General features: G+C 42.1%; 2 protein-coding genes across 2 annotated transcripts; one reads left to right on the top strand and one right to left on the bottom strand.

Moving 5' to 3' along the window:
• Positions 1–120: 120 nt before the first annotated feature.
• ccdc24 (coiled-coil domain containing 24) lies at positions 121–20791 on the bottom strand. Its single transcript, XM_041949001.1, has 9 exons — positions 20743–20791; positions 19689–19850; positions 15234–15421; positions 11218–11334; positions 11029–11133; positions 8988–9042; positions 1665–1722; positions 1040–1157; positions 121–262 (listed from the first exon to the last, which is right to left on the bottom strand). The coding sequence occupies exons 2-9, from the start codon at positions 19836–19838 to the stop codon at positions 121–123; spliced, it is 933 nt and encodes a 310-aa protein (XP_041804935.1). The 5' UTR covers positions 19839–19850; positions 20743–20791.
• Positions 20792–21243: 452 nt separating this feature from the next.
• On the top strand, positions 21244–25963 carry zgc:113531 (uncharacterized protein LOC541359 homolog). Its single transcript, XM_041949414.1, has 3 exons — positions 21244–21727; positions 22745–22874; positions 23078–25963. The coding sequence occupies exons 1-3, from the start codon at positions 21377–21379 to the stop codon at positions 23266–23268; spliced, it is 672 nt and encodes a 223-aa protein (XP_041805348.1). The 5' UTR covers positions 21244–21376; the 3' UTR covers positions 23269–25963.
• Positions 25964–27591: the final 1628 nt, after the last annotated feature.

Below are 27591 nucleotides of genomic sequence, written 5' to 3'. Positions count from 1 at the left end.
GGATGGTCGAGACTCCTGGAGGTTTTATTTCAAAACTAGGACTAGAAGTTGGGGTCCTGCAGTGAAGATCAGCACTATCTGGCTCTGAGGACCGACTGCGGTGGTGTGTTGCTTTAGCCATTATCTGGTCACTGCCAGGCCCTGGAAGTGAAGTGGCGAAGTGGCTGTTTGCATGCCCAGAAGGGGTGATCCTGTTGCAAATAGGTGTTTGTGTTTTCCTCGGTCCACTGGAGTCTGACGTGCTCTTTTGCTGTCCGTGAGTCTGAGACAGCGAAGAACTATGAATTAGTTTAACTGACGCAGCGGTCTTGCCAGGAGGAGCGCTGAACGGCGGCCTGGGTTGGCACAGACGAGGAGGTGGATGTGGTCTTAGGGCTGATGTAGTGCTTAAAGCTTGCAGAGTCTCCTCAGAAACCCTGTGTCCTGCTGACAGTCTGGAGGAAAGGAATCAGATAGAGAAACAAAAGTACAGCAAAAAATAGTTTGTTTTAGAAATAAAGAGCAACATCATGCTTGAAAAAGCTCGAATGGAATGAGAAGTCACAAATTACCAGTAATTATGAAGCAGCTACTTAAGGTATCAACTGTACAGTGTGAGAGTGATGCACTCCCCCTGCTGGTCATAATACACATCTGTTCTAATTGTAATGTGCGTTACGTAGTTTCTGGGAAACAATCTGCTCAGGCCTGATTGGAAATCTTACAGTATACAGAGGGGGCAGGAACACTTTCTCTGTCTCTCATCCTGGCCATGGCTCTTTTATTAGTTATTTGTTTGTTTGGGGTGATGGGTCCAGTGTTTAAGCGGCTTTGCATCCATTAGGTTTAGTTTCTTTTGGTTCAGGTTAGGTGGAGCACCCAGGTTTGACGGCCCATTGCGTGATCGACCTGAGAGGCTTCCTTTTCTTTTGTGAAGTCCTGTAGTTTCCCTTTCATCACAGCTGTATTAATTTGGGGTTGTATAAAAAAATATTTCCACTGTTGTAAATGGTGCCCTGTTAAAGCATCTCTGGGGGTCGTAGCAGCAAAACACACTAACCTGAACCTGTTTTTCAGTTCCTTCAAAGGGAGAGGGGAGGACGCTGGCGGTGAAGCAGCAAACGAAGACGGGTAGAGCTCCAAGTCCACCTGAATAGCTCCTCTGAGCTCTTTCAGCTCTGCACACACACAAATACAACAGTGCTGAGATTTGTAAAAAGTCTGAAAAAATACTGAAACCACCTCCCTGAAGTATGATTGAAACACACTGTTAGATACTTAAGTACAGAAAACCATCAAAAGATAACAATCATCTTGTGCATGAGGAAAAGAAAGTGCTCGTTTTTGAGTTCTGAAAATTAACTCAATAACTGTTTTAACCAGACTGCTCTCTAATGTACTCCAATTAGTTTCACTGTCATTTGGCCCGGAGTGGATGGATTTGGCTGGAGTCCTCAATTGCTCTTTTTTCATTCATAAATATGTTTTGGAATTAGTTCTACCAGCTAATGGAGGGTGTGCAAAACGATCAGCATTCCCGTTTCATCTGTAAATTTATTCTCTGAGCTGAAGATTAAATGGGTCGTACGAGATGAGGAGAGCTCTCTCCTCACTCAGACCGTGTGTGGAACAATAAGTTGCCATTAGATGGCAGCAAACACCAAACAGTTGGTACGCGGACTCACCGGCAAGTGTCGGTTCTGGTCTATCACGCTGACTCCGACACTTTTGTCTTATATTTCCCTGCAAGAAACACGACACAGAACACAGAGTGACAGAGCTTATGTTCCTCATGCAGCTTTATTGTACTTAACATAATACTACGACACAAACTAGGACACATTCAGTGTAGAGACAGCAGTGGAAGTGGGAGATGGTAAATGTGTTGAACATGTTCAAGAAGGTTTGAGCCTTTGGAAATAGCAAGGGAACAAGGAAAATGGGTAAAAATAACAGCAGGGAAAGGAATGTGTGTGTGAGTGTGTGCGTGTGCGTGTGTGTGTGTGTGTGTGTGTGTGTGTGTGTGCGTGCGTGTGTGTGACCACTAAACGATTGAGCAGCAGTGTTCCATCATAATTTGGCCTCAAATATCTATATACATAGCAAATGAAAACCATAGTGCTGTGTGTGTGTGTGTGTATGTGTGTGTGTGTGTGTCGATTTCCATAGATGGCAAAACCAACCAGCTGACTGAAAAGTGTGTCTCATGTGTTTGCTATTCGAGTGACTGACAGCTTCCTTTCCTTATTTCACACCAGCACAAACACTAATGAGTAATAGTCTTTATAGCAACCACGTGGACAATGGACTACAGTATATAATCCATTACATAAACAAACACACACACACACACACACACACACAAACATATCCACAGGCCTGGAGACTGACAGCTAAAACATATATTTTTGGTGTATTTTCCCAGAGGGATTTAAACCCAAACCTCCTTGTGTTGTGTTTCAGAGATGCAGACGAAGTATGTGTGGCATCTCTGACAGTGAAAGTGAAATCCAAAACAGCTCTAAAGCACACACACACACACACACACACACACACACACACACACACACACACACACTCCGAAAATAGGCTTTGTGGTCCATGTGGGGTTTGAACCTATTACCATGGCGCTGACTTTCTGATATTTTAGGAGAGTCTGCATGTTACTGTCATCATTCTTAGACATGAATCTTAGAAAGCTAAATCCATCTCTGCACAGCCAACATACACAGCATCTCCACAACCAGAACCAGAAGCAGGAGAACAAGGGTCACCATTCCTGCTACAAAAATCCAGCTGAAACCAGCTACTGATGGCTGCCGTCTTTTCTTCATCCTAGGTGATGGCTCTGCTGTCGAGACGCCTGATCCAGCTGGTCTACCAGTAAAACCCTACAAAATCTACTGGTCTAACCAGTTGGCCAGAATATGATAATTGAGATGTTTTATTTGGCGGGGTCAGTGCAGGCAGGTCATGCCTTGATCATCACCTTGACCAACATCAGGCCACCTCTGCCCAGTTTAGACCAGCAAAAGACCACCAAAACCAGACCTTCCCTGATGACTGCAGTGACAAGCTCCTCACCCACAGCAAACATCACAGTATGAGGAATGTTTTGCTGCTGCTGCACTGACAAAGCACAGCTGATAATATCATTATCAACTGGAAAAGCTAGCCCCTGTCTATAGCTGAGACTGAAGTAGCCTTGAAAGTCTAAACCCCTCTCATCTGCAACCTTTAGCCAAATTAAAGGAAAAGCCTGAATAAATGAGTGGAGAAAGACATCAAATGCAGATGCTTCCACACCAGCACTGCGTGCTACAATTAAGCAAACATCCAATCAAATCAAGCTCTGTAGTGAGTCTAAAAATGCTGTGCAGACCCAGTGGATTCTGGTCTTGTATCAAGATGGGAAGAGGAAAAGATGTAAGTGACTTTGAAAGAGGGTTCACTGTTGGGGCACAGATGTCAGGAGCTGCAGTCACAAAGACTGCTGAGCTGGCTGGTGCTCAATAGTGATTAAAGCAACATCTGCATTTAGATCTATGGGAAACACATCAGTGACGACCGTGATGCTTACGCGTTAGTGGGATATGTGAGGAGAAACAAGAGCAACTCTTCCTCAGGTGACTAGAGAGCGATATAATTGTAGGGGTGCAGAGCATAAACCCCTCATTACAAAGTCAAATGCACATTTGAGAGTTCAGTGGCGAAAAAAAACACAGGAACTGCTCTACAGAGATGTGGAAAAAAGTGATCTGGTCAGATGAGTCATCCTTCAGTGGACGAGTGCATCTGTGGCGTACACCATGAGAAGGCCTGAATGCTCGACCCCTCCAGTAAGGGGATCTGGTGGCTCTAATATACTGTGGGGCACACTGTGCTGCCATAGTTTGGATCCACTTGTCCTCTTAGAGGGAATGAGTGGTACCTTCATCCTGTGATGAAACATTTCTATCCAGATGGGAGTGGTCTCTTTTAGGGTGACAATGCCCCCAACCACAGGGAACGAGGGGTCATGATGGTTTGATGTGAATCATATGCTATGGCCTTCACAGTCAACAGGTCTAGAGATTCTGGACCAACGTGTTAGACAGCGCTCTCCACCACCATTGTCAAAACGCCAGATGAGGTAATATGTTTTGGAAGAACGGTGTCCATCACTCCAGTAGAGTTCCACAGACTTGAGGCTGTTCTGGCAGCATGTGGTGGCCTAACACTTTAATAAGACACTTTATGCTGGTTTTTCCTTTAATTAGTCACCCACCTGCACACAGAGCACCACCTGGATATTGGCAGAAAGCTTACTGGAATAACTTTCAGTGGAAAACTCACCTTCAGCAAAACCAGTACAAGCCAAAATGACCTTAACTTGTGGGAGGGTCAACATGCAGTGTCCACTACACTGGTTTAGAAAATATCCAGTTATTGACAGTAACAGAGAATGAACATGTAAAGCTGCAGTAACAGTGCAGCCTCTACTTTAGAGGCCAGGATATTTGAGAAAGAATTTCTGCATAGTTTCCACAGCTTGAGGGTGATGGGGTACCAGCATTTTCTCAATCTGGACCAAGTCGTTATATGAGCCTCCCTCCTGCTAAGAGAAAATGGGTCATTAAAGGTTGTGTTTAGGATCAATTCATGATAGGCTGCTACACTAAAAGGCAATTTGATCACACCACATCGAGCCTCTAAATGCCTGATTTGGATTTAATAGCCGAATACTATATAATTTAATCAATAGCAATCTCAGCTGCGTTAAACGTGTTGATGATGAGAAAGTCACGACCATCCTTAAGCAAGACACTCAACAGCATCCGGACTTAAAATAATGTACAGTACAACTTATGTAGCTGCAAACACTGTTAAATTTGTGGCATTAGACAAACTTTGCTCCCATTTTCATTCATTCATTCAGACATTTACCAGCAAAGACAACAAAAAATTCCAAAGATATAGCTAATTACGACAGGTCTTGACATACACAAAGCAGATGTTGGAGGCACAATGAGTAGGATTTCCCTAAAAAACAACATATAGACTTATACAGAATCTCTCACAACCGTCACTTATGACCCACAAGAAGTGTGTGGCAGTGTCTGCATCTGTACCCCATCGTCTGCCTGTATTTTCTTCTCCATCTGATCTAGACCAACATCAGATTGCCTACCAGACAAACAGATCGACTGAGGACGCCATCTGCGCTCTCTCACCTGGAAAAACCTGCGTCAGGTTGCTCTTTGTTGACTACAGCTCAGTGTTAAATACAACAACGACAAACTCGATGCACTAGGACTAACTCCCTCCATATGCAACTGCTGCTGTAATGGCAGCTAGCAGTGAGGTTGCAAATTGCTACCAACTGAATACACCTCCAACAGATCCCCCCCAAATCTTCCACAATGGTCCTTCAAGTTTGTAGATGTTATCACAGTCACTGGGCTCATATAAGCTGCATACAGGGAGGAGGTTCAGAACCTGACAACATGGTAAGCGAACAACAACCTGGTATTAAACATCAGTAAGACAGAGGAGATTGTCGTGGATGTTAGGACGCCCAAGAAGATCACGCACAGTCTGTACCGACTGTACAACCACAGAGGACCGCTCCTGATTGCAACACTTCAGCAGAGGTGGGTAAGGCACAGCAATGCCTTTATTTTCTGAGGAGGCTAAGGAGAGCGAACCTCCCTCAAAAGCTACTTGTCATCTTTTACAGATGCACCACAGACAGCATCCTAACAAACATGCATGACAGTCTGGTACAGCAGCTGCACCAAAGCTGACAAAAAAAAGCCCTCCAGCGTGTTGTGAAAACAGCACAGGACATCGTCGGCACTGAGCTGCCATAACTAGATCCTCACAGCACTCGCTGTGTGAGGAGGGCTAAAAAAATCATGAAAGAAATGACACATCCTGGACACCATCTGTCTAAGCTCCTCCCATCAGGCAGGTGCTTCAGATCAATCCGCAAAAGCACAAACAGACAGAAAAACAGCTTTTTCCCCAAAGCTGTGGCACTATTGAACTCATCTCCGCAGTCTGACAAGACCAATGAGCTGTCATCATTGGTGCATGTGCAATATTTACTTAAATGTCACTTTAAGCTGCTGAATGTGTGCAATATTACCCCCTGCAACATTCAACACCCACATACACCATCACCTCATACCTGCCATACTGCACCTTATACTGTACTTTTTCTGCAGAATGCTTTCCCACCTTTGCTAGTTGTGTTTTATTGTTAACTGTATTTTATACAGTTAATACAATACTAATATATTGTCTCAGCAGGTGCGGCTAAATGAAGGCGAGGCTAAAAACTGCAAGTTTCGTGTTACAGTAGAAACTAATATTCACAAGATCCTTAGGGCTGAGTACAACATCCTCCCTTCCAAGCACTGATGAGTTATCACTGCAGCAAATAAAGAGAGTGCACAATAAGCTTGAGCTGTAAGAGCACAGCACCATCGCAGCCACGACCTCACCCCACCTGCTCTGCCCTTAAGGACACAATTCATTTACAGGGAAAGTGCCACATTTCTGCTTTACTGCGGGATCCTTTTCAGAAAGACTCTAAAGTTCCACTACAGATAGCTTAACTCTCAGGTCTTTAAGACTTGCCTGATGACACGATATCTTTGCAGTGGGATCTTCACGTCACTACGACTATTTGAATAAGCAGGTCTTCGTGCAGCAGGCACAATGCTTCTTGTTGCTCAAACAGTTTTTGTTCGTAACAAACACCCGAAACACAGACTTTGAGAGACCATTGTCATTCACTTTTCTTCTTTTTTTTCAACTTGTTTTCCAGACGAACTGGCAATGGGACATTTCCGGGCAGACACACACACACACACACACACACACACACACACACACACACACACACACACACACACACAAGAGGCTACAGAGAGATAACTTCCATCTGGTCTGCACAGAAGTCCCACATCTGGCCTCTAACTAACTCACTCTCTGGATCTCTCACAATGCCAGACAAGAATGACAGTGTGGCCCGGCTGTAGGCGTGCATGTGTGTTTCTTTGTTTGTGTGTGTGTCTAAATGTAGTAATTTGAATGATTGGAGAGAGATCGATCTTACTCAGCACTGCAAAGCTCTTGGCCAGACAGATGGAAAAAAACAAGCTTAGACTGAGCCTTTTCCTGTGTGTGCATGTGTTTGTGTGGAAACCTTGGCAGCATTTCAGTGCAGGTTTACCTGAGGGAGGCCAAACTTTTCTTTTTCAAAGTTGAGGAAATCAGTACAGCATCTTTTAAAAAATCCAAAATCAAAATTGTGTGGAATGCATTATCTGCATCATTATACAATATTATGGTTATGTATATGTGGTGCCAATTGCATTAAACTACTAGCCCATGTTGTCTGGGTAAACTTTGTTCAAATCTGAGTAAAATTTCACAGAATTAAAAGAAGTCAGGCCAAGTTTGGGTTAATGTTTACACAATGATGCATAAGACAGCTCGAATATTTCCTTTTTGAGCAATGGTGCAACTGCAATGAACACTAGAACAAGTAAGAGAATACACAGTACGTGATATCGTGCAATGATTTGTTTCTATAAGTAAAGAAACGTTAGGGACATTTAAGGGTAAAAAAATTATATAGTACAAATACTGTAATATGAATAGGCCATCCCGTCTTTCAAGTACAGCATAGAATCATAACTCAGGATGCTTTCAAGCTTATATTAGACAGACTCTGATTGTAAAGTGTCACAGCTGTATCAATACAGAAAATCAATATTTTGGTTTTGGCCTCATTTCCTATAAGGAAATGAGGGGGGATTAAGGGGAAAAACTGAGGAAGGGGAGAAGCCTCCGAGGAACTCACTTAAAACACTTTTACACCAAAATTAGTGCATGTATGCAGGTTTCTAAACTTGGGTAAACCAGCTAAAGATAGACTCCATTTCCACTGCCAGTAGACGAGTTCGCCTTTCTGTTTTATTTCTGGTGTGACACGTTCAATGTCAGGAATGCGTCAGAAAACAGGGAACAGTACAAAGCAACATGGAGGCCAGTAACAATATTACAGCAGTTACTTGTTTATTTCCTATATGAGATGATGACATTGAGAATGGAGTGCAACGAGTTGGCAATTCTGTCTGATATCAGGCAACATCCGGAACTTTAACGCTCGTTATCTTCATGTTGGAAAAGGGATGGAGGAAGGAAAGGGAGGGATGGAGTGTGATGGAGGCAGAGCAACAGAAGCCTCTGAGGAGAGTTGAGGGGGGATTAAGGGGAAAAACTGAGGAAGGGGAGAAGCCTCCGAGGAACTCACTTAAAACACTTTTACACCAAAATTAGTGCATGTATGCAGGTTTCTAAACTTGGGTAAACCAGCTAAAGATAGACTCCATTTCCACTGCCAGTAGACGAGTTCGCCTTTCTGTTTTATTTCTGGTGTGACACGTTCAATGTCAGGAATGCGTCAGAAAACAGGGAACAGTACAAAGCAACATGGAGGCCAGTAACAATATTACAGCAGTTACTTGTTTATTTCCTATATGAGATGATGACATTGAGAATGGAGTGCAACGAGTTGGCAATTCTGTCTGATATCAGGCAACATCCGGAACTTTAACGCTCGTTATCTTCATGTTGGAAAAGGGGCGAAAATGAGCGCGTCCACCTGGGTGTCACGTTTCCATGACTGCCAGTCAGAGCTGGCACCCGTAACTACTGCAGAGTCATTTGACCCAGGAATGAATGCTGATTGTACCCTTTCCCACTGCAGACAAAAGCCAGATGTTGGTGGGTGTTAGTGGGTTTTTTTCCCAGTTGGAAAGAGGCTTTAGACTTCACAGAGCACATGTGAATTATGTTATTTACAATAACAAATTCATCAGACCACAAAGGAAAAACACATACACAATGTGCATTTCCTGATTGTAGGATTTGGATCACTCTCTTGCACTGGCAGCTGAAAAACAAAGAAGATTCATTTGGCGGTTGGCTATTTTCCAACTTGTTCTTCTTACCTTTAAATGCTTTACCAGCCTGTTCAGCGCTTCACATTCCTCCTTTATGACAGACCTAGAGAGACAGACAGACAGACACATAGATTTATGTTTATCATCACCACTCCAGTTGTTTTCATTAAAGAACTATTGAGCCAAGAAATAAAATCGAAGTCAAAGTGGAAACTTGACAGTCACAACAGGCACACGCAGCCAAACACCTTAAACTCTGAGGTTTCTTTTTATAACAGCTTTGGTTTGTTTTCCAAAATGCACAAAAAATGTATGTATTTTTAACATTGAATATCCATTTTAGGAGTTTGATCAATTCCGACAGTCACATGTGACGTTTGCTAAAAGTTAGAGGTTTGCACAGCAGTTAAATCTGTGAGCAGGCTATAAGACATATAACACTGGACACTGTACTGTTTTCAAAATGTTGGGAGGCACACTGTGCCACGGATTGATAATGAAACCCATCACACAACAGAATGGGTGCACTTGCATCTGCTCAAAGTTTATCCTCTACAGTTTTCAGAAGGGTACTGAGGATACAGTGTCCTATTTTCCTTTTCCCTCCGTCTCTCTCCCCCTCCACACTTTCTCCTTCTCTGGTTACATAACCATAGTAGACTTTATTCACTTCTTTCAGATGAAAAAGAAACTTCTGCCTGCTCTGGGATCCATTTTCTGACAATGGGGCCTTTTGTTCTGGTCGAGTCAGGAAATGGGAGCGAGAGGGAGAGAAAGAGGGAGAGAAAGAAAGGGAGAGAGAAAGGGGGAGCCTTTTCTTCCAGGGTAGCCCCAGTGACTGTACTGCCCTGTGGGCCTCAAAGTGAGGGATGGAGGAAGGAAAGGGAGGGATGGAGTGTGATGGAGGCAGAGCAACAGAAGCCTCTGAGGAGAGTTGAGGGGGGATTAAGGGGAAAAACTGAGGAAGGGGAGAAGCCTCCGAGGAACTCACTTAAAACACTTTTACACCAAAATTAGTGCATGTATGCAGGTTTCTAAACTTGGGTAAACCAGCTAAAGATAGACTCCATTTCCACTGCCAGTAGACGAGTTCGCCTTTCTGTTTTATTTCTGGTGTGACACGTTCAATGTCAGGAATGCGTCAGAAAACAGGGAACAGTACAAAGCAACATGGAGGCCAGTAACAATATTACAGCAGTTACTTGTTTATTTCCTATATGAGATGATGACATTGAGAATGGAGTGCAACGAGTTGGCAATTCTGTCTGATATCAGGCAACATCCGGAACTTTAACGCTCGTTATCTTCATGTTGGAAAAGGGGCGAAAATGAGCGCGTCCACCTGGGTGTCACGTTTCCATGACTGCCAGTCAGAGCTGGCACCCGTAACTACTGCAGAGTCATTTGACCCAGGAATGAATGCTGATTGTACCCTTTCCCACTGCAGACAAAAGCCAGATGTTGGTGGGTGTTAGTGGGTTTTTTTCCCAGTTGGAAAGAGGCTTTAGACTTCACAGAGCACATGTGAATTATGTTATTTACAATAACAAATTCATCAGACCACAAAGGAAAAACACATACACAATGTGCATGATGTGTCTTTGCTAATTACAATTACAAATCTGACATGTTTCTTTTATTGCATCAGTGTGGCCAGAGTTTCTCAATCTGTATACACTGTCTGTTGATCCTCTGTGCTGGTGGGGGTCGGGACCATGCAAGCGTGCCCAAGAAAATCAAATTTACAGGATGGCAGGGTTATAAAAGTAGTAGATAATACAGGGTGACAAGAAGAGTTCGGCCGTTATATACTGTAACTTATTGGCATCTTATTTCAGAATATATCATGATGACTGTGCATGTTGCCCAGTAGGTCACAAGAAATCGCAGCACAGAACTGACAAACTAGATTTGAGGTAATTAAGAAAGAATGTCTCCATCACATAATTTGACCACCACTGGTAAGTTGGTTTGTCCATTCCAAAACGTTCCGCTTTAAACACCCAAATTTCGATAGCAGTATCAGTCTCAAAAAGCCAGCATTGGTCTGGCTGTAGTGAGGTTGGGAGCACTGCTCTGTGCAACTCACTTGAGGCGATCCACCACTTTGTCAATGTCAGTGACATTCAGCTTGACCCTCATTGCCTCAATCTCATCTTCAGCGTTGGACTGGACTGAACAGTGAGAGCTTGGTCTGGAGGAGAGGAGATAAAAAAAGTATGAGAAGAGTGGACGAAAGAAGATTAAACCAGGTTCTGTTTTTATCAGAGTTACTTACCTGCTTCCAGCATCAGCATCTTCTGGGTTGGTGCAGTTTCTATAACAGCTGTCAAGGTGACCCAGAGCGTAGTCCACCGTCTCAGGTTTGTACCGAAACATGAGCTCCTCAACATCTCTATCACAACAACAGACGAAGAAAGACTCTTTTTATAAGTCAGTTTATTGTATCTGCAGCTCTTTCAGAGTTTATAAGAATGGCTTTTCAGCAGTGCTGGAGGAGTTTATTCGAGCTAAGAGCAGCTGAAAGTACTGATATCTTTAAAAATAAACTAATAACATAAACTAACATGTATGAAAAGTGCATGCAAATTAATTGACTGACTGAATTACTGATAGCCTGAGCACAAGTCACACCCTTTCTTTATGCAGGATGATCTGATGGTGCTTTCATTACCATAAAGGCTATACAACATGTGAATTTACGAGAACTTTAATATCAGAAATGGGCTCATTTTACAATATCTGGAATGATAATCTGAAGCAAAGACAGATCTCAGGAAGGGAAAGATAAGCAGCTTCAACATTAGATTTTCTGAATGACCTGTGGGAGAAAACAGCCTAGTCAGTTCTGCTAAACCTTATAGTCCGCAACGTGAGGGGAAATGCGTCTTTTCAAGCCACTCAGATAATGACGTGTGTGTGTGTGTGGCTCGGTGGATGACTAGGACATCAGGACCACACAGGAGGAGGCCAATAAGATAAATCAGTTGACTTTTACAAGATACACACCCACCACACACCCTCATACAAATGGTTCAAATCACAGGAAAAACCTGGTATGGGAGTGAGAGCTATTTTTACGCCCTCCTGCTGATGTCGCTTTAAGTAAATCAGTTAGTTAGGCTTTTGCTACAAATATAGGAAAGTGTTCTTGGCAACATGGCTGGTAAATTAGGTTAATACACATACACACAAAAAAATAATTTCCGGGGGAAAGTATGCGAGAGAAAGATGCTGGTCTGCGTCTTGATGCTTTGGCAATATTTTCCCAATTTCCATGCCAACAGAGCATATTAAATTGAACTAAATTGACAAACAGAGGGTTGTGGAGCATTATTAACTGGAAGTGTTATTAGGAGCAAGTGTGTTTGGTTTACTCCTGAAAGCCATTCAGTGGATATACACTTGGGACTTAATCTAATTCAACGATCAAAGGCCTGGAACACGCACACACAAAAAAGACACACAGTACCACGTATCAAGGTCAGCAAATATACCAAACCCAACTTCAAAGAGGACAAGCGATTTGTGCTGGCGCAGTCTGTGTGGCACAAATACTCTTTTGGTAGTGTTCCTATACAGCCAATAACAGCAGGATATATTTCTCCCTCTGAATGGCACTTTTTCTAATCCATTTACATTGCAGCTGAAGCACTTTACGAGTGACTTGTGATGTGTGAGCAAGCGAGGCTTCAGTTGGCATCTTGCTCAGTGACATTTTAATAAGGCACAGTGCTGTTGTGGGCATCAGACCTGTGGCCTTCTGAATATGGGACTGTCAGCTTAAACATCAGGCCAAGTGTCATCCTGATTTAAAAGAAACTCCTGCAAGATTACTTCAAAATAAGTCCCTGACAAGTGAGCTCTTAAAACAAGCACCAGTCTTACATTACACTTATTATATTTGTTTTGATGCATGAACTGTCTTAGGTATGGCTGGGGACTGCACTGAGGGAGGTCTTAAATTTGGAGTTGAAGTGAAAACACACACAACAATGCTGCAACAGATTACAGCTCGCACTGTGCCTCTAGGGATGGCAACATTATCTGTCAGTCCACCACTTTGGTCCAAATTGATACGTCTCAAAAACTATTGGATGGATTTACGCAATTTTGTACGGCTGTACTTAGTGTTTAGCGCTAATAAGAACCATTAGCATGCTAACACACTAGATGTGAACATGGCGAACATTATACCTTTTAAGCATCAGCATGTTAGTATTGACACTGTGAGTATGATAGCTTCATGGATGTTGGTTAGCATGCAGATGTTAGTGTTTAGTTCAAAGCATTATGCCTAATTAAGCCTCTCAGATGAGCTAGCATGGCTGTAGAGTCTTGGTGTTGTTTGTTTAGGAAGGGGATGGAAAGGGTTACATGAGGCGTCAATGCATAAATGCAATACATTTGTAATTTTGTTAAAAATGAAGGAAGACTCTACATAATAGGTGAAGATCAAATCAGTGGTTTCAAACAGAGGACCTGGGATAACGTCAATTACAAGACAATAAAAAAAAAAAACTAAAACCACTAAAAAGTTGCCTGCTGCTTAACGTTTAACGACACAACACAATGGGCACAGAAAAAAGAAAATCACAATAAAAAGGACGCCAACAAATTGACAGGCAATAAATGGTTTGTGACAAAAACAGAGAACAATCCATCTTATGTTGGGGGCGACATTCCTGGCAGCAGCGAGCTAGTTGCTGGGATAGTAACCAGCTCATACATACGTGGACTCTCACACACTCACACACACTCGTACATCCTCACAAACAAATTGCAATTCTACAGCCTAATTTATGTAACATAATGCCAGCCAACAGTTTTTACGACATTCTTATTAATACATGTCATTAAATTGCCACAAGCTCATCGGTGACCTGAGTTGTATGATTAGCTGTAGAAACTAAAAACCAAACAGCCATTAGAAAGTATTAGCACTTCTTGAGGAGCTTATAACTCTCTGGTGGCTGTGCATCATAAAAAACAGATACATAGTACCAAGGGTCATTACGTTCTCCCTGTGAGCATTTCACTGAATGGGGTCAGTTAGTATTTTTGTACACAAACTCGTAACAAATTTAAGATGAGTATTGATAATACATAAAGCTAGCAGCTCCAATGAAGCTAGCAGTGACTGGATCTTTAAAATCAAGGCTAGTTGCCATCTGGTGTGGAATGCATGGAAGTCTCCCTCCTATAATTGTCCTATTGTTCCACAATTCACATCCCAGTTTGCAACATCCCTGCACCAAAAACCTTTGTTCCTCCGCTTTCCATCCCATCTGTAACTGACGAGGGGACACAATATAGCATTTTATGGCACTCTTTGTTAGGGGAAAAATGACGCAGAGAGTGTGAGAGCAGGGTCTTAACCTACTGCCTACTTTGTCCATACCATCTGTGTGTTGCTTGGTTTAAATCTCTTTTTACAGAAAGAACTAACAGATTAGATCAAGAAAGGACGTGCATTTATTTAATATTGTAGTAAAAAATCCAAATTTTGACTGTTTAGACATTTGGAACTAAACTGCATTATCAAGCCTGCAGCTGTCAAACTGCTGTCAAAGATTTTAATTCAAACAGAGTGTTGAAAAAGTTAATTTCCTGGAGACTCAAAAACACAATTTCATCAAATTCAGATAACGACTGACAGACAAATTGTGTGTGAGAATATTTTTTTAAGGAGTGTAATCTGCAGCGGGGTAAAACTGGGGATAGACACACTAAACTAAAGATGCTTGGTGTGTTTCTAAGGATGGCTTCCGTATTCCCTGTCAAAAGTGGTGGATTATAATGCTTGCATTATGGATTCCTGGGATTTATTTAGTTTGTAAAATGACTTTTTCGCCAAGATGACTAATCTAACCCCTCGCTGTCCGACAAAAAGCTGCACACATAATACATCATAATTAGCAACTATGATGTAAAAGTGTGTTTTTTAACAAAATATAGATAATGGTTTCAATGTTTGTGTATTTATTCTAGACATTTCTTCTTGTAATGTATTATGACTCTGGAAAAAATGTTTTTGTATCCTATTTTTACTGTGTTCATACACTCACATTTCACAGTAAATAACAAAAAGACATAATTTGTGTTGTGTTGCTTCTAAATCAAATCAGATCCTATTGGTATCACTGGCATTATGAGTACAGTTTCTTTCTTAATCCTGTTGTAAGTAGGAATAAATTCAGACTCATTATGTTTTGGGCCCAAAAAAACAGAACTTTTCAATCATTCTTTAACAATGTACACAGTGGACTTTTATGTGTGGGATCTTATACCTACCTCCCCCTCTGGCTGGCTCTCTCTCTGAGGGTCTGTAGTAACATCTTGACCTCGGCTCTCACCAGCTCTTTGACTGCAGGGGGGTCAGCCAGAGGGGAGGCCTGCTGCCGTGGAAGCGGGGTCCCTGCCCTGCTGCTGCCGTTGTTTCCTTGCTGGCTCTCCTGCCACATCTTGTGCCACAGCTCCGCCTGCAAACAACATTATTACCATTAATGAAGACAACCAGGAGTTCTGCATACAATAATAATAATATCTCATCGTAACAGTATATTTACAAGACGTGCTTTACAGACTTCCTCTGTGAGTCAGGTGACACGTTTCTGCCCTAAGTGATGGAAGCGATAAATGAAAATATTCTGAAAACTCAATATGATTTACTGAGTCACTCTTTTAAAGCAGAGTGGACAGTCCACATGCAATATGCTGCAAGCAGTGATCCAGACATCCGTCATCCAGTGACTGCCCCTGACAGCCTCCCTGACTGAGGATGATAGCGGGACTTTTCAAGTCTCAGGGAAGGCGGTGGAGGATTATCTTATTTCTTTCGAGTCTCAGTGAGGCCAAAATGTGACTATAATCTGTGAAAAAGCAATTATACCGTGAGTGTACCGGTGCATACTCAGCAGTGCAGGTAGGTGCAGGATTCCTCTTTAATGGGGCACCTAAATTCAGCACTACACTATAAAGGCATTCTGGCCTGGAGAACTAGAGCTCAATATCTTCTGTTTTAATTTTTCCAAACAAAAAAGAAAAGTATGAATTTTTCTGTCTGGTGAAAGTATTTGGGTTGAAAATATCAATGATACAAAAAGCTGAGTAAAAATGTTAAGACCACCAGTTTGCAGTGCAAACGCAGGCATTAAACTGTCATCTAGCTCAACTGTCCTCTTCACTTTCTATTGGTGAAAACATTTTCAGGGCTGTCCTTGGCAAAAGGTGACACTGTTTAACTGCTGTAAACACTGACTATGGTCTTCATGTAACAGGAAGCAATTGAAAATATAAACAGTGAGCCTTACTTATATGTCTGTTAGACACAGTTTTCATGCACAACGCTGAATCCCAAAACGTTGGGATGCTGTGTAAGCCAGAAATACAACAGAACGTGAAATTTGCTAATCCTTTTTATTTTTTTTGGAAATATTTGCTTATTCTGTATTTGATGCAGCAATACTTTTCAAAAAAGTTGGAGCAACAGGAGCAACAAAAAACTGGGAGAGTTGTGGAACACTCCAAAAACACCTGTTTGGAACATTCCACAGGTAAACAGGTTGATTGGTAACAGGTGATAGCATCAAGTAAACACTTCATGTGCAAATGATTGTATTCTGTTTTATTTAGGTTTTACACAGCATCCCAACTTCTTTGGAATCAGGCAGTTCCATATCTTGCTTTCACTATGTCCCAATATATTATCTCGACAACTAAATAACATGTACATGGAGCACAGACAGCATGATTAAGTTTAGATTGGACATGTCATTACACAAACATTGGTCGTTAGTCTGCTGCAGGACCAGGCAGCTTTTTAGTAAATTTCCTAGGATTATCACTGCAGATCAAGGCTTGTTAAGTGACAAAAAAATGTAGAAAAGGTCAGTATTTATGCATGACTTCCTCTGTGAGTCAGTCGAAGGGTTGAGCACCCAGGACCGTAGTTGAACTTTTACACTCAGCAGCCGAAAAATCCCCATAATTTAACGATAATGTAGCAGCAAAAGAAAAACAAATTAATAAATCATTGTGGGTTAAAAAAGAAATTATGTGATAAATATGTGTGTGTGAAGGCTTGTGTGCGTATGTGTCTCAGGGAAGTCTGGATACAATTAACACCTCTGCACCTGTTGCCTGCCAATCACGTCTGTCACGTTGCAGTCAAAGACTTCACTTCAAACGAACACACTGGAGGACACTAAACACTCCGCTTCTGGTCTTTGCATGTGTGTCGGCGTGTGCGTGGGCGCAGACACTCACATACCAGCATGTACGTCCACAGCCCCTTTCACTCACAGCGGCTTCCTCTGTCTGTCTTTGGGTGTTGAGGTGTTTATTAACAGGATTCATGGCTCATTGGCTAACAAGGTGTTCCAGGATCTTTTTCCCTCCCTCCCTCTGCTGGGAGACAGTTGATCTCATCCAGGAGCTATTTTTAAGGGAGCGTTATTGAAACCTGTCAGTTAAAAACGCACTAGGAGGCTTTATATTGAATTATTTAACACCTTATTTAAATTGGGGTTTAGAATACATTTAACTTAAAGGGCTCATTTCCATTCAGAGTAGAGAGTGTAGAGGGAGGTACAGAGAGATTGCGGCCTTGCAGGGAGACTTGAAAAGAGAGGCTAATGCTCCCTCTGATCTAACCGCTGGAGACAATGGAGACCTTGATGGAGGGAGGAATGGCGGTATTGAGGAATGGAGGAGTCGCCTGCAGATCGACTATTACTTTTCACAGAGGCTCACTGAGGGCTGGAATTCATTACATGGCAGCAAGAGAGGCAGGCAGCAACAGAGGAGAGAAAAAACAGGAAGAGAAAGACACAGAGATAGGCAGACACAAGCAGCGACAAAAAAGAGAGGAGTAAGTGATCCACCCTGCAGTAAAAGTAATAACCGAAGGAAACCTGCATGCACTCGTCTGAGGGTTGAATAAGGCACTCTGTGCTTTGTTTTGTTTTTTTTTTCCTCTGGAAATTTCTTAAAGCGCTCAGCCTAAGTCTTTCTTTCCGTCTGAGGGCTTTATGCCCAGCCACTGCATACACCCGAGCTGTAGGTGAAAAAAACTTCAGAGCAATACTCAAAGTCACACACACGGCGCACACACTCACACGCACATCCATTTCCTCTGCGCAGACACATGCACAATGGAGTCAAAGAATATGTGTCGCTAACGGTTTTATCAACAGTTGAGGATTAGCCTCTTTAACCCTGTTATAACGACCCCCTGACTCACTAAGCTCACTGGGCCTCTTTCTGTGTGTGTGTGTCTGTGTGTGTGTGTCTGTGTGTGTGTGTGTGTGTGTTCAGATAGGAGTGTCTGTAAATGAACTGAATTTACTCTCCATCATTTTGGTTTGATTTAAGGTTTATTGCATCCTTAAACAGTGCTTTGAATGCATTTTTTGTGACGTTCAAAGACATTTAATTTCACCACTTAACCGTGAATTGGATGTGTCTTCAGCGTGCTTCCATGTAAAATGTGTTGTGTAGTTGTCACATGCGGTTTTTCCATGTTAACTGTCACAGCAATAATGTGTGGTCTGGAACTGAGACAGACATGTGTTTTTCTGCAGCGGCTGGCCTGTTGGTTCAGTGCAGGCTGATAACATCTACAGATGGAGAGATTTCAACACTGAACAACACACAGCACAAGAAAAAGAGAAGATGGCGGAGTGTACAAGAGGAGAAAAACAAAGAATGTGACGTGGTATGAGACATAAAACAGCAAATTCAGAGATTTTTATATCCTACAGAAAGTGCTGATCAGAGGAATGCTTTGTGTCTGTGTGAAATCTACAGCGACAGACTTGGTCTTAAGTGCACACGGAATGACCTCTCTTATGTAATTCAGCTTGAGAGGAATGTTCTCTCAGTAGATGAGGCAGTCTTTCTTCACATTTGGCTTTAAGGTCATCAAAGCACCATAATACCCTGAGTTTCATTTACTGCTCAAATGATTAGCTGGCTGATCAACCAGTCAATCTACAAAATGTTTTCTCTCTTTTATATTACTACGAATTGAATGTTTTTAGGGCATTTCGTCATTTCATCTTGAAGATTCATTTTAAAATAGTCAAAATAGGCTCCATGTCCGAATCTTATTAAACTATGCAAGCTACAGCAATTACTATAAGTCCAGTTTTGTGCGACCACACTTAAGGAGTTTTGGATCACTTAGACTTTTCTCAGCATGTAACACTCCACCTTAGCTGTGGAGTTTTCTCATCGATCCTGCGAGTTTTTCTTGGTAGAGGCCTTTTTTTGTGCTTTCCACGCAAGTGGCTTTGGGGCCAAGAGTTGAGCTGGCCTTGAGTAAATATTGATGTCTGTCTGGCTCATATTTGGACTTCACTGCAGCGCAGTGCCAGTTAACCCACATTTCACTTTTTTAAGGAGGACTGGGAATTGTAATTAATGAGTGAATGCAGCCAAACTAACCGACTCGTACACAACCTGACACCACAGTTCATAAATTGTTTGGGCAGGAATGCTTAGCTGGGCAAATTTTTTGACTCAGCCTGAAACCAAGCTCAAAAGGAAATTCTTGTAAATGGTGCGATGGTATTCTTGTGAATCCTACCAGAAACAGACCCAGCTCCTGAATTCTTTTCAACGAATGAAACAGCGAGGGTAAAACAAGCTTTATCGGCCAAATTTAAGAGAAACTAAAATGTCAAGCATGTAGCAATATTTTGACAGAAGCAATAAGAAGCTTTGCAGTCATAACAACCCTCTTACCTCAGAGTGCACCTCTGTATACATGTCAATCAGGGAGTGGCCCAGTGCTGCACGGATCTTTGGCAGCTCTGACCCAGTTACATGTTCAGTGATCAGGCTCCACAGAGACTGGCTGGGGCACCAGAGCTGGTTTCCATCAGAACACTGCATAAGGTTGGCAATCTAGGGGTGAAGAAATGGAAAGAATCTACAAGAACATAACAATACACAGCATAACTAGGAGAGGTTAACAAGAATGACAGTACACCAGTGGTGGATTAAGGACCTGGCTGAAGTACATTTTTAAGGAACTTGAGTGTTCTTCATGTAGTATTTTCATGTTATGTTGCCTTATATTTAAACTCATTACATTTCAATGGGGAGTATAGTGCTTTATACTTCGCAACATCTTTTTAACAGCTTGTGTTACCTGCTAACCTGGAGTTGAATTACTGATTATGATATTCCATCCAAAAAATGTTTAAGAAATAAACTATGCAACAGTACATAAAGTCACTGAAAACTATGACTGTAACTAATGGCTATTTCAACTATCCTGATTATTGTTTTGTCTTTAAAATGCCAGAATACATATGTCTGATATATTTTTCCTACAGCCCTTGGTGATGTATTTAGGCAGCTTGTTTCATTCAAATAGCTGTCCAAAACCCAAATTTATTCAGATTACTCTTATATAATGTATGACAAAAAGGCAGAATTTGGATACTGCAAATTCTGTGCATTTATACTTGAAAAATATCTAAAATGGTTAATTGATTATCAGCATAGTAACTTAATTTTCTGTAGATCACCGTATCGAAAAATCGAGTAATTGTTGCAGCTCTACTCAGTAGTAGTAGTAGCAGTAAATAGTCTCTGATTCAGTGCAGCAAGGCTAATGTTAGCTAGCTACCTGTCTGACCACCTGTGGAATAAAAATCCAACATTTGATAAAAGCGAAGAGTTCACGGTGTATATTTTAAGCACTGATGGTAAAACGATAAAACTGCTTGTGCAAGACAAAAAGTTGATAAAACTGCGTTAACTACGCTGCTACAGAGAAGCAGGGGCTCACCTTAAACGGTTTCTTGTATGCAGCAAGGCTATGGTATCCAGGGCAAACATCCCGGTTGCTATGGGGAGATATCGCGAGATCGTTCAGAAACATCAACGGTAGCTTTCTAGAAATCTAAATATAGGCCTTTTATTTCACTGACAGACGGTTCACCTTTGAGTTAAATAAAAACGAAACCGCAAAACATGTCAAGCAAAATGCCGCAATGCAACACAGTGGCTAAGTACCTACTTTGTGTTTCAGAGATTAAAGTAATTACACACGAGACCACCTGCGCTCCAGTAAAAGTCTGCACTAATATACTTCAATATGGTAAACTGGGGGAGGGACAGGCTGCATCCGAGACTGGCGTTTGAACTCTTAGAGAGGCAGTGAATGTAACTTTCCCTCTTTATGCCCCCAACCTCCACCCCCTTCCGGGCTCCGTGCAGAAGTGTGTGCAGCCCCAGTAGACCGCTGAGGAGCCAGAACAGCGCCAAGGGTTTTTTTTTCCGCGTGCAGTAACAATGTAATAAAACTTTTCGTAAACTTGGGTAATCTGTGTACCAAATCCCATCTGGACTACAGTGGATGTTTCAACCCACTAAGGTGCTTGTTAACTTTTTGGTGAGCAAGGTGAAGCAAATAAATCATCATGGTTTTCAGTGAGCGTCTTTCCTTGGAGCGCAGAGTACGCACGGTCGTCTTGGCACTGCTGCTTTGCGCACAGGCCGTATTGGGCTTCTCAGTGGCCGGACAGCAGGAAATCACCTGCGAGGACAACGGCAGCATATACTTCGTGGGGGAATGGTATTTTCTGGACTCCGATCATTGCACCCAGTGTGTGTGCACCGCCGGGGGCTCCGCGTGTTCCCGCACTGGGTGCACCTCTCTCCCGGCGGCGTGCATCCATGTCAGCCACTACCCCACCGACTGCTGCCCCAGGTGCGAGAAGATCGGGTGCGAGTACCGAGGAGTGGTGTATGAACTGGGGCAGAACTTCCAGGTGAGCCTGAAAGCAATGACACATGATAACTTGCAAAGATGGGATACACGGTGACGGTTTCCAGCGTGGATGGAAACTGCATGGCTCTATAGATACTCCTGTTATTGTAAGGCCTCCAAAAATGCTTGAAACAGTCCAAGAGGCTAAACTCACTCTTTCCACGAATTGCACACAAGTCATGTCCACAGGAAGGCCATAACCTGTCATTAGAGGGTCATTAGCCGACATAGTTTCATTCTAAGGGGCCACAAGTCAAAAAAGGTTACTGATGTGAAAATGGTGTAGTTTTGCTATCATTTGTGCTGCTTCCCAACTTTCATTACAGTTAATCTTATTAGTTTTGCAATGGTAGTTAACAATACAGAAGTAGTAAGTGCAGGTCTACACATTACCACTAATCTCTAATGTCAATCAATGTCAATGTGTTTTTAGGAATAGTTTAAATGTCACTGCAAAGCTTTAAACTACAGTGTATTTATAAAGACTAAAAGGATTCTGACAGACACCAAGAACTTCAGGGTTTGTTCTGCAGAAAGGTGAGCTTTGGATAACGTGCAGAACCTAGATTTTACTAACTAAAGTGTCCGTCACACAGACATCACAGACACAAAGGTGAGCGGCAGCTTCATGCTGTTTATGTGTAAAACTCAGGTCTCTTGGTCTGCTTCGTGGAGGTTTCACTCTTTTCTGCGACCTCTGTGTCATTCAAATGTGTAGCCGTGCAAAAGCATATTTTTTTAAATGAAGCTGACACCCATGAAACACTTTCTCTAAGCTTGTGTGTTATAAATGTGTGAGGTCAAGCCTGTGTACATCTTTTTCTCTGTGTGTCCTTCCAAAACTGTGAACCAGTGAATTCCAGAATGGTATGTAACTGGAGTTTGCAGCAGGGAATTGGAGGTAAATAGCGCCCCCTTTTGAAATGGCATGAGGAGGGCTTGGTGAGGGGCGCTGCTTGGAAATCTGATCCGTGTTGAGCCTCATGCTGTTTGTGTATGTGTGTGTGCGGTTTCTCAGCCATCAGAATGTGAGCAGTGCACTTGTGACAGTGATGGCATCGCCCGCTGTCTAGTTGCAGATTGTGCCCCTCCACCATGTGTCAACCCCGTCTACCAGCCCGGGAAATGCTGCCCTGAATGCAAGGACGGTGAGTTGAACATAGCAAAAAAATGGGGCCAGCAGGAGGTTTGTCTTCTCTGTTGTATGAGCATCACTGTGGCAATAATGTGTTTGATCATTTGCATGCAGCGAGGAGTGTGCATGCACATTGCTCTCCACTCTATGTGCCTCCCTGGGTGTAGTATCCGTCAGCTGCACCTACACTTACCTCTGTTACTCATCTCCCTCCAGGTCCTAACTGCTACGTTAATGCGTCACGCAGCCAGGTGATTCCCGCTGGAGAGCCCACCTGGGTCGACTCCTGCACCAAGTGCCGTTGTCATGATGGCCAGGACGCCGGCTACTGGGAGGGAAACCGTCTCGCCACCTGTTCCCGCCTCAAAAACTGCACGCCTGAACAGCCGTCCACCCAGAAAAACTGATTCACTCCGTCAGCAGAGAAACAGCTGTTACTCTAACATACAATCCCTGATGACTTACTGTCTCTTCATCTTCCATCTCGAAGAACATGCTGAGCCTCCTGTGCATGTCAACGGTAGAGCCAGACATCAAGGATAATCTGCCACCTCCAAAACTGTTTCAAGCTGAACAAGGACCAAAGAAATCATTTTAAAAAAGCCAAAAGCCATCAGAACAGATCAGCTGCCACCCCACAAGCACTTTTCACCCATGATTTCTGCAGTACTGATGAGACCCACCGAGTGTGACACTTTGGTGGACAAGGCTGGCCCATTATCAGGCCTGAGCTGCACATTACAAACAAGGTTGAATTTCAAGGCTGATTTACAGACCAGTCAAAGCTGCAGCTTCACTGCATATCAGTGGGTTTTCGCAATTTGTTTTTTTAAAGAAATCATCCACAGTGCAAAATCAACAAAGCCTTTGCATTATCGTATAACGCTGTAGTCCTGTTGTGCTCAGTGTCAGTATCTGAATGTAAGACCTTTATTATGTTCGTTGATTTTGTGCTGCCACAGTTCAAATTTTTACATAAAGTTGTGTTTAATCAAGTTACCACAAACTTACTGAGGCGCAGAAACCCTCTGGTCAGGTAGTTTTACTGTATGCCAGCACAGAAGCACTGGTTGGTACATACATAATGCATAGCGGGTGATTGGTGGACGATCAATAGGGGCCCAACAGCAAATGTTTTACACTGTGGACCCCTATGGTTAACATGGCCATATGTAAAGAATAACTTTATATATAAGACTTTATCCCACCAGCTGAGAGGATGAATTCCTTGAAAACCAATGAAAACAGGATTAAAACTATCTCTATTTAATAACGCGGATTGCAGCAGTGATGTAAAGATAAGATGTTTGATTTGTGGAGCCTCAAACGCCCTCAAACCTTGTGCGGAACATCTGTACTCCTACAGAAAAATCCATAGTTTAAGAAATCTGTCAGGAACTACAGAAAACAAACCTTTAAAAGGTGACCACATTCCAGATATTCACCCTTTTATTTTTCATCTGCCCGTTTCTTCAGAAAGTTTGATTTCGATTACGTGTTGAGTGACAGATACTAGCAAGCTTATAGAAGCTTTTTTTTTTTTTTTAATTTCCAAGCACTTGCTTTGGTAAACGACTAGCGACATAACAAAGCCAGCGATGTTATTGGATGATGAAAAATTGTAATTGACCTGTCACGGTTTGATGCAGCACCCAAATGCATGCACAGCTGTGATGCAATTTAGACTAGGAAATGGCTCAGAAAAGCAATTAACAATTTGTAACTGTTCTATAAATCCTGCAGTTCAGCTTCCATGCTAATCGAAGTATAATGTATGAGACTATGGCCTAACACAGGACTGTACAGTAGATGTAGACGCGGGTGATATTTGAAAACAGGGGGAACATTGTTTGTTCATGTACACTGTAGAGCCGGAACAACAATCTGTCATTTACTGCGTTATTAATTCTCCACAAGGCAGAATGTGCAGCCTCTCGTAGAGAAAGCCCTCCGCCTCGTCATTTCCACTGTCATCAAAGCAGACAGCTGTCATTCACTTTCTTCTGAGTGATCTTCAGTGTATGATGAAATGTAGCATGATGCGTCTTTCTATACAGGGTTATATGCAGCACATGTTCTATTATTTGTCATAATCTACCACTTTAATCATGAGGGACCTTTGAATGAAAACCAAAAATAATCTTGTGCTTATATGTTTATGTGCAGTGTTGGAGCCTGTGATAGCATTTACTTTACTGCATATTTAAAGCTCCCAAGCTGCAGCTGCATGACGTATATCACTGCAACTGACAACTTTCCCTGCTTTAATTCTCCCTGAAAAGCTTCTTTATGCAAGGTTTGGGATTAAGTTTAAACTTTTAGGGTTTTGAACACCTTTAGGATCTCATTTTTATCAGGATACTTTAGGAATAAATACGCTGTATTTACGACATCTTCTAAGAAGGAGACTGAATAAGATCTGAAAGCTCTTCTCCCGCAGCCATCATCTTAATTCCTGAATAATCAGAAAGAAACGAGGTTTAATGAATAGTATGACACTTTGTGAAATATGCAGAGTTAGACGAGAAGTTCGATATTTCCGTCATACCTTTTCACTAAATATGAAGCTACAGCCAGCAGACTTTTAGCTACGCTTAGCATAACGACTAAAAGCAGGAAGAATCAGCTAGCCTGGTGCTATCCAAAGCTACCAACATCCACCAACAAGCACCTCTGAAGCTCACTAATAACACATGATATCTCATTTATTTAAAATCTGTACAGTCGACACTGGCTTTTACACTCTGGTTCATGTTATTATGTATTATATATAGATTGTATGGATTAAACAAACGAGACATATCATAAAGTGAGCTTCAGAGGCATTGATAGGTGGGTTTTGTTACCTTTGGCCATACCCAGGCTCACTGTTTCCCGATTTACAGTCTTTATGCTGTTAGCTTGTCTTCTCAACCAACTATTGGCAAAGAAGCCAAATATGTCAAACAATTCCTTTAAGTGGAGTTTTGGTATACTTACAATAAAAGGGAACTGGTTTGAATAACATGCACAGACCATGTCGTGTGTCATGCTGATAATATACCCCGGCTTTACGAAAACATCTTGTAAAATATTTCAAAATTAAACACCTTTTCAAGTCTGTTGAAAATCTGTCACTTCGTGTTTCCTCCTGAGTTGCGTCTCTTCACTTTCTGTGAGCAATTTGCAGTTTTTGTGAGCAGTCTGGCTCCACTCTGAGCGGATGCCACCCTGATTTCCCTGCAGAGCTTTTCTGCTGACAGTTTGGGATGAGCTCTCCCCGCAAAACAATAAAAGAAGTAGAAAGTAAAAGAGAGGCAAAGAGATACCTTTACTTTGTAGCATTAAATATGTGTTTATACTGTTGGGGAGGTGGAAGGAAGGACAGAAACGAGAAAGAAGTCAAGATGAATGTAATCCACAAGGTGTTACAGAGCATTTTAGTCCAGCGGCTCACTGGGGCCATACAGAACAACAGAAACAGATTTATGTGGGTTGTCAACAGGAAACAGGGTCGACAAAAACTGCCGATATTGCATTGAAAAGCTTTGGGATTACCGCAGTCTGCAGGTGAAAACTAATTTCTTATGAAGTTTCTGAGTTCGACTCCTTCAGTGACCTGAGAGAGAAACCAATCACACACACAGCAAACAACTGACAACACCATCATATAATCTTTAACCCTCAGATTTATTGATTGTATAGAAAAAGTAGGTTTGATATGACATAATGCATTCTATATAAGATATAACATTTTCAACATTCAATGTACAAAAAAACCATAGCTAGAGATACAGTAAATGTTTAAAAATGCCCAACAGGCCCGAAAGTCCCGTCTGTTCCCCGCAGCAGGCGAGCAAAAACCGTATTCAAGGAAACGTTTCAAACACTCAACCACCTGAGGTTCGCTTGACAACAGCTTCAAAAGTCCAATAAGAAACATCAAACGCTCCTCACGGTTGTTCTTATTCACAAGTAAAGGAAACGTTTCAAATACTGTTTCTGCTGACGTCTCTGTTGCTGATCTTTACATCTATATCCCGACTTACTGTTTATACACACTGGGGCCATGTCTCTCTTGCTATATCTTTCATTTTTTTATAACTGTCGCTCCTTTTCTTCATGTTACTGACCTCATAAAAGGTTGCCTGTTATTTGTCAGAGTAGCCTTGACGAAGACAGCATTTTAAAGGGGCACTCCGCAGATTTACTGGTCATGAGGAGGGTGACTGTAACCTGTAAATACAGCTGTATCATGTCTTCTGTGACCTTGAAGGGAGCTTTGAAAGAAAGTTTCTGTTATTACCAGTTTTAATTACTTTGACTGATGACTCTAAATACGACAGCACCCATGAGCCTCAGCTGTCATTGCAATGGAGAAAGCAGTCACAGCTCTCCATCACTCCTTTGTTGAATGTGTGAACAAAACACGGCACTACAGTTGGCAAATTTGGCAAAAGGAGTTATGTTAGTAAAGGAGTTAGCATCCGCCCACTGTCAGCAATGTAACAGAACAGTTAAGGGCTGTGATTGGATGTTTTCTGTGAAACGCACCATGGGAGTTGTAGTTAATTTTTCCACACATGTATTCATGTACAAAAGTTTGTATCTGACTTTTTATCAAAAAAAATCCAGTATTTTCTGACACAGTTGAACTGTGGGTTTTGTAATACTGGAAGAAGTTATAAGAAATTGAAAACTCTTTTACTTTTACTTCAGCAAACTCCCCAGGTGCATTATGGGAAATGTAG

The sequence above is a fragment of the Chelmon rostratus genome, chromosome 12 (assembly GCF_017976325.1).
Source record: "Chelmon rostratus isolate fCheRos1 chromosome 12, fCheRos1.pri, whole genome shotgun sequence".
Lineage (NCBI taxonomy): Eukaryota > Metazoa > Chordata > Actinopteri > Chaetodontiformes > Chaetodontidae > Chelmon > Chelmon rostratus.
Note: the sequence above shows the minus strand (reverse complement) of the source record. Positions and strands in the feature narration are given on the sequence as shown.

What these genes read in the sequence shown, in the direction of transcription:
- ccdc24 (XM_041949001.1), bottom strand. Translation starts at nt 19,838, where the DNA reads ATGCAGTGTTCTGATGGAAACCAGCTCTGGTGCCCCAGCCAGTCTCTG. An exon ending in GATGCTGATGCTGGAAGCAG is followed by an intron (nt 11,134 to 11,217) that starts GTAAGTAACTCT and finishes CCTCTCCTCCAG; the next exon opens with ACCAAGCTCTCACTGTTCAG. An exon ending in AAAGTGGTGGATCGCCTCAA is followed by an intron (nt 9,043 to 11,028) that starts GTGAGTTGCACA and finishes CTGTCTCTCTAG; the next exon opens with GTCTGTCATAAAGGAGGAAT.
- zgc:113531 (XM_041949414.1), top strand. Translation starts at nt 21,377, where the DNA reads ATGGTTTTCAGTGAGCGTCTTTCCTTGGAGCGCAGAGTACGCACGGTC. An exon ending in AACTGGGGCAGAACTTCCAG is followed by an intron (nt 21,728 to 22,744) that starts GTGAGCCTGAAA and finishes GCGGTTTCTCAG; the next exon opens with CCATCAGAATGTGAGCAGTG. An exon ending in CTGCCCTGAATGCAAGGACG is followed by an intron (nt 22,875 to 23,077) that starts GTGAGTTGAACA and finishes ATCTCCCTCCAG; the next exon opens with GTCCTAACTGCTACGTTAAT.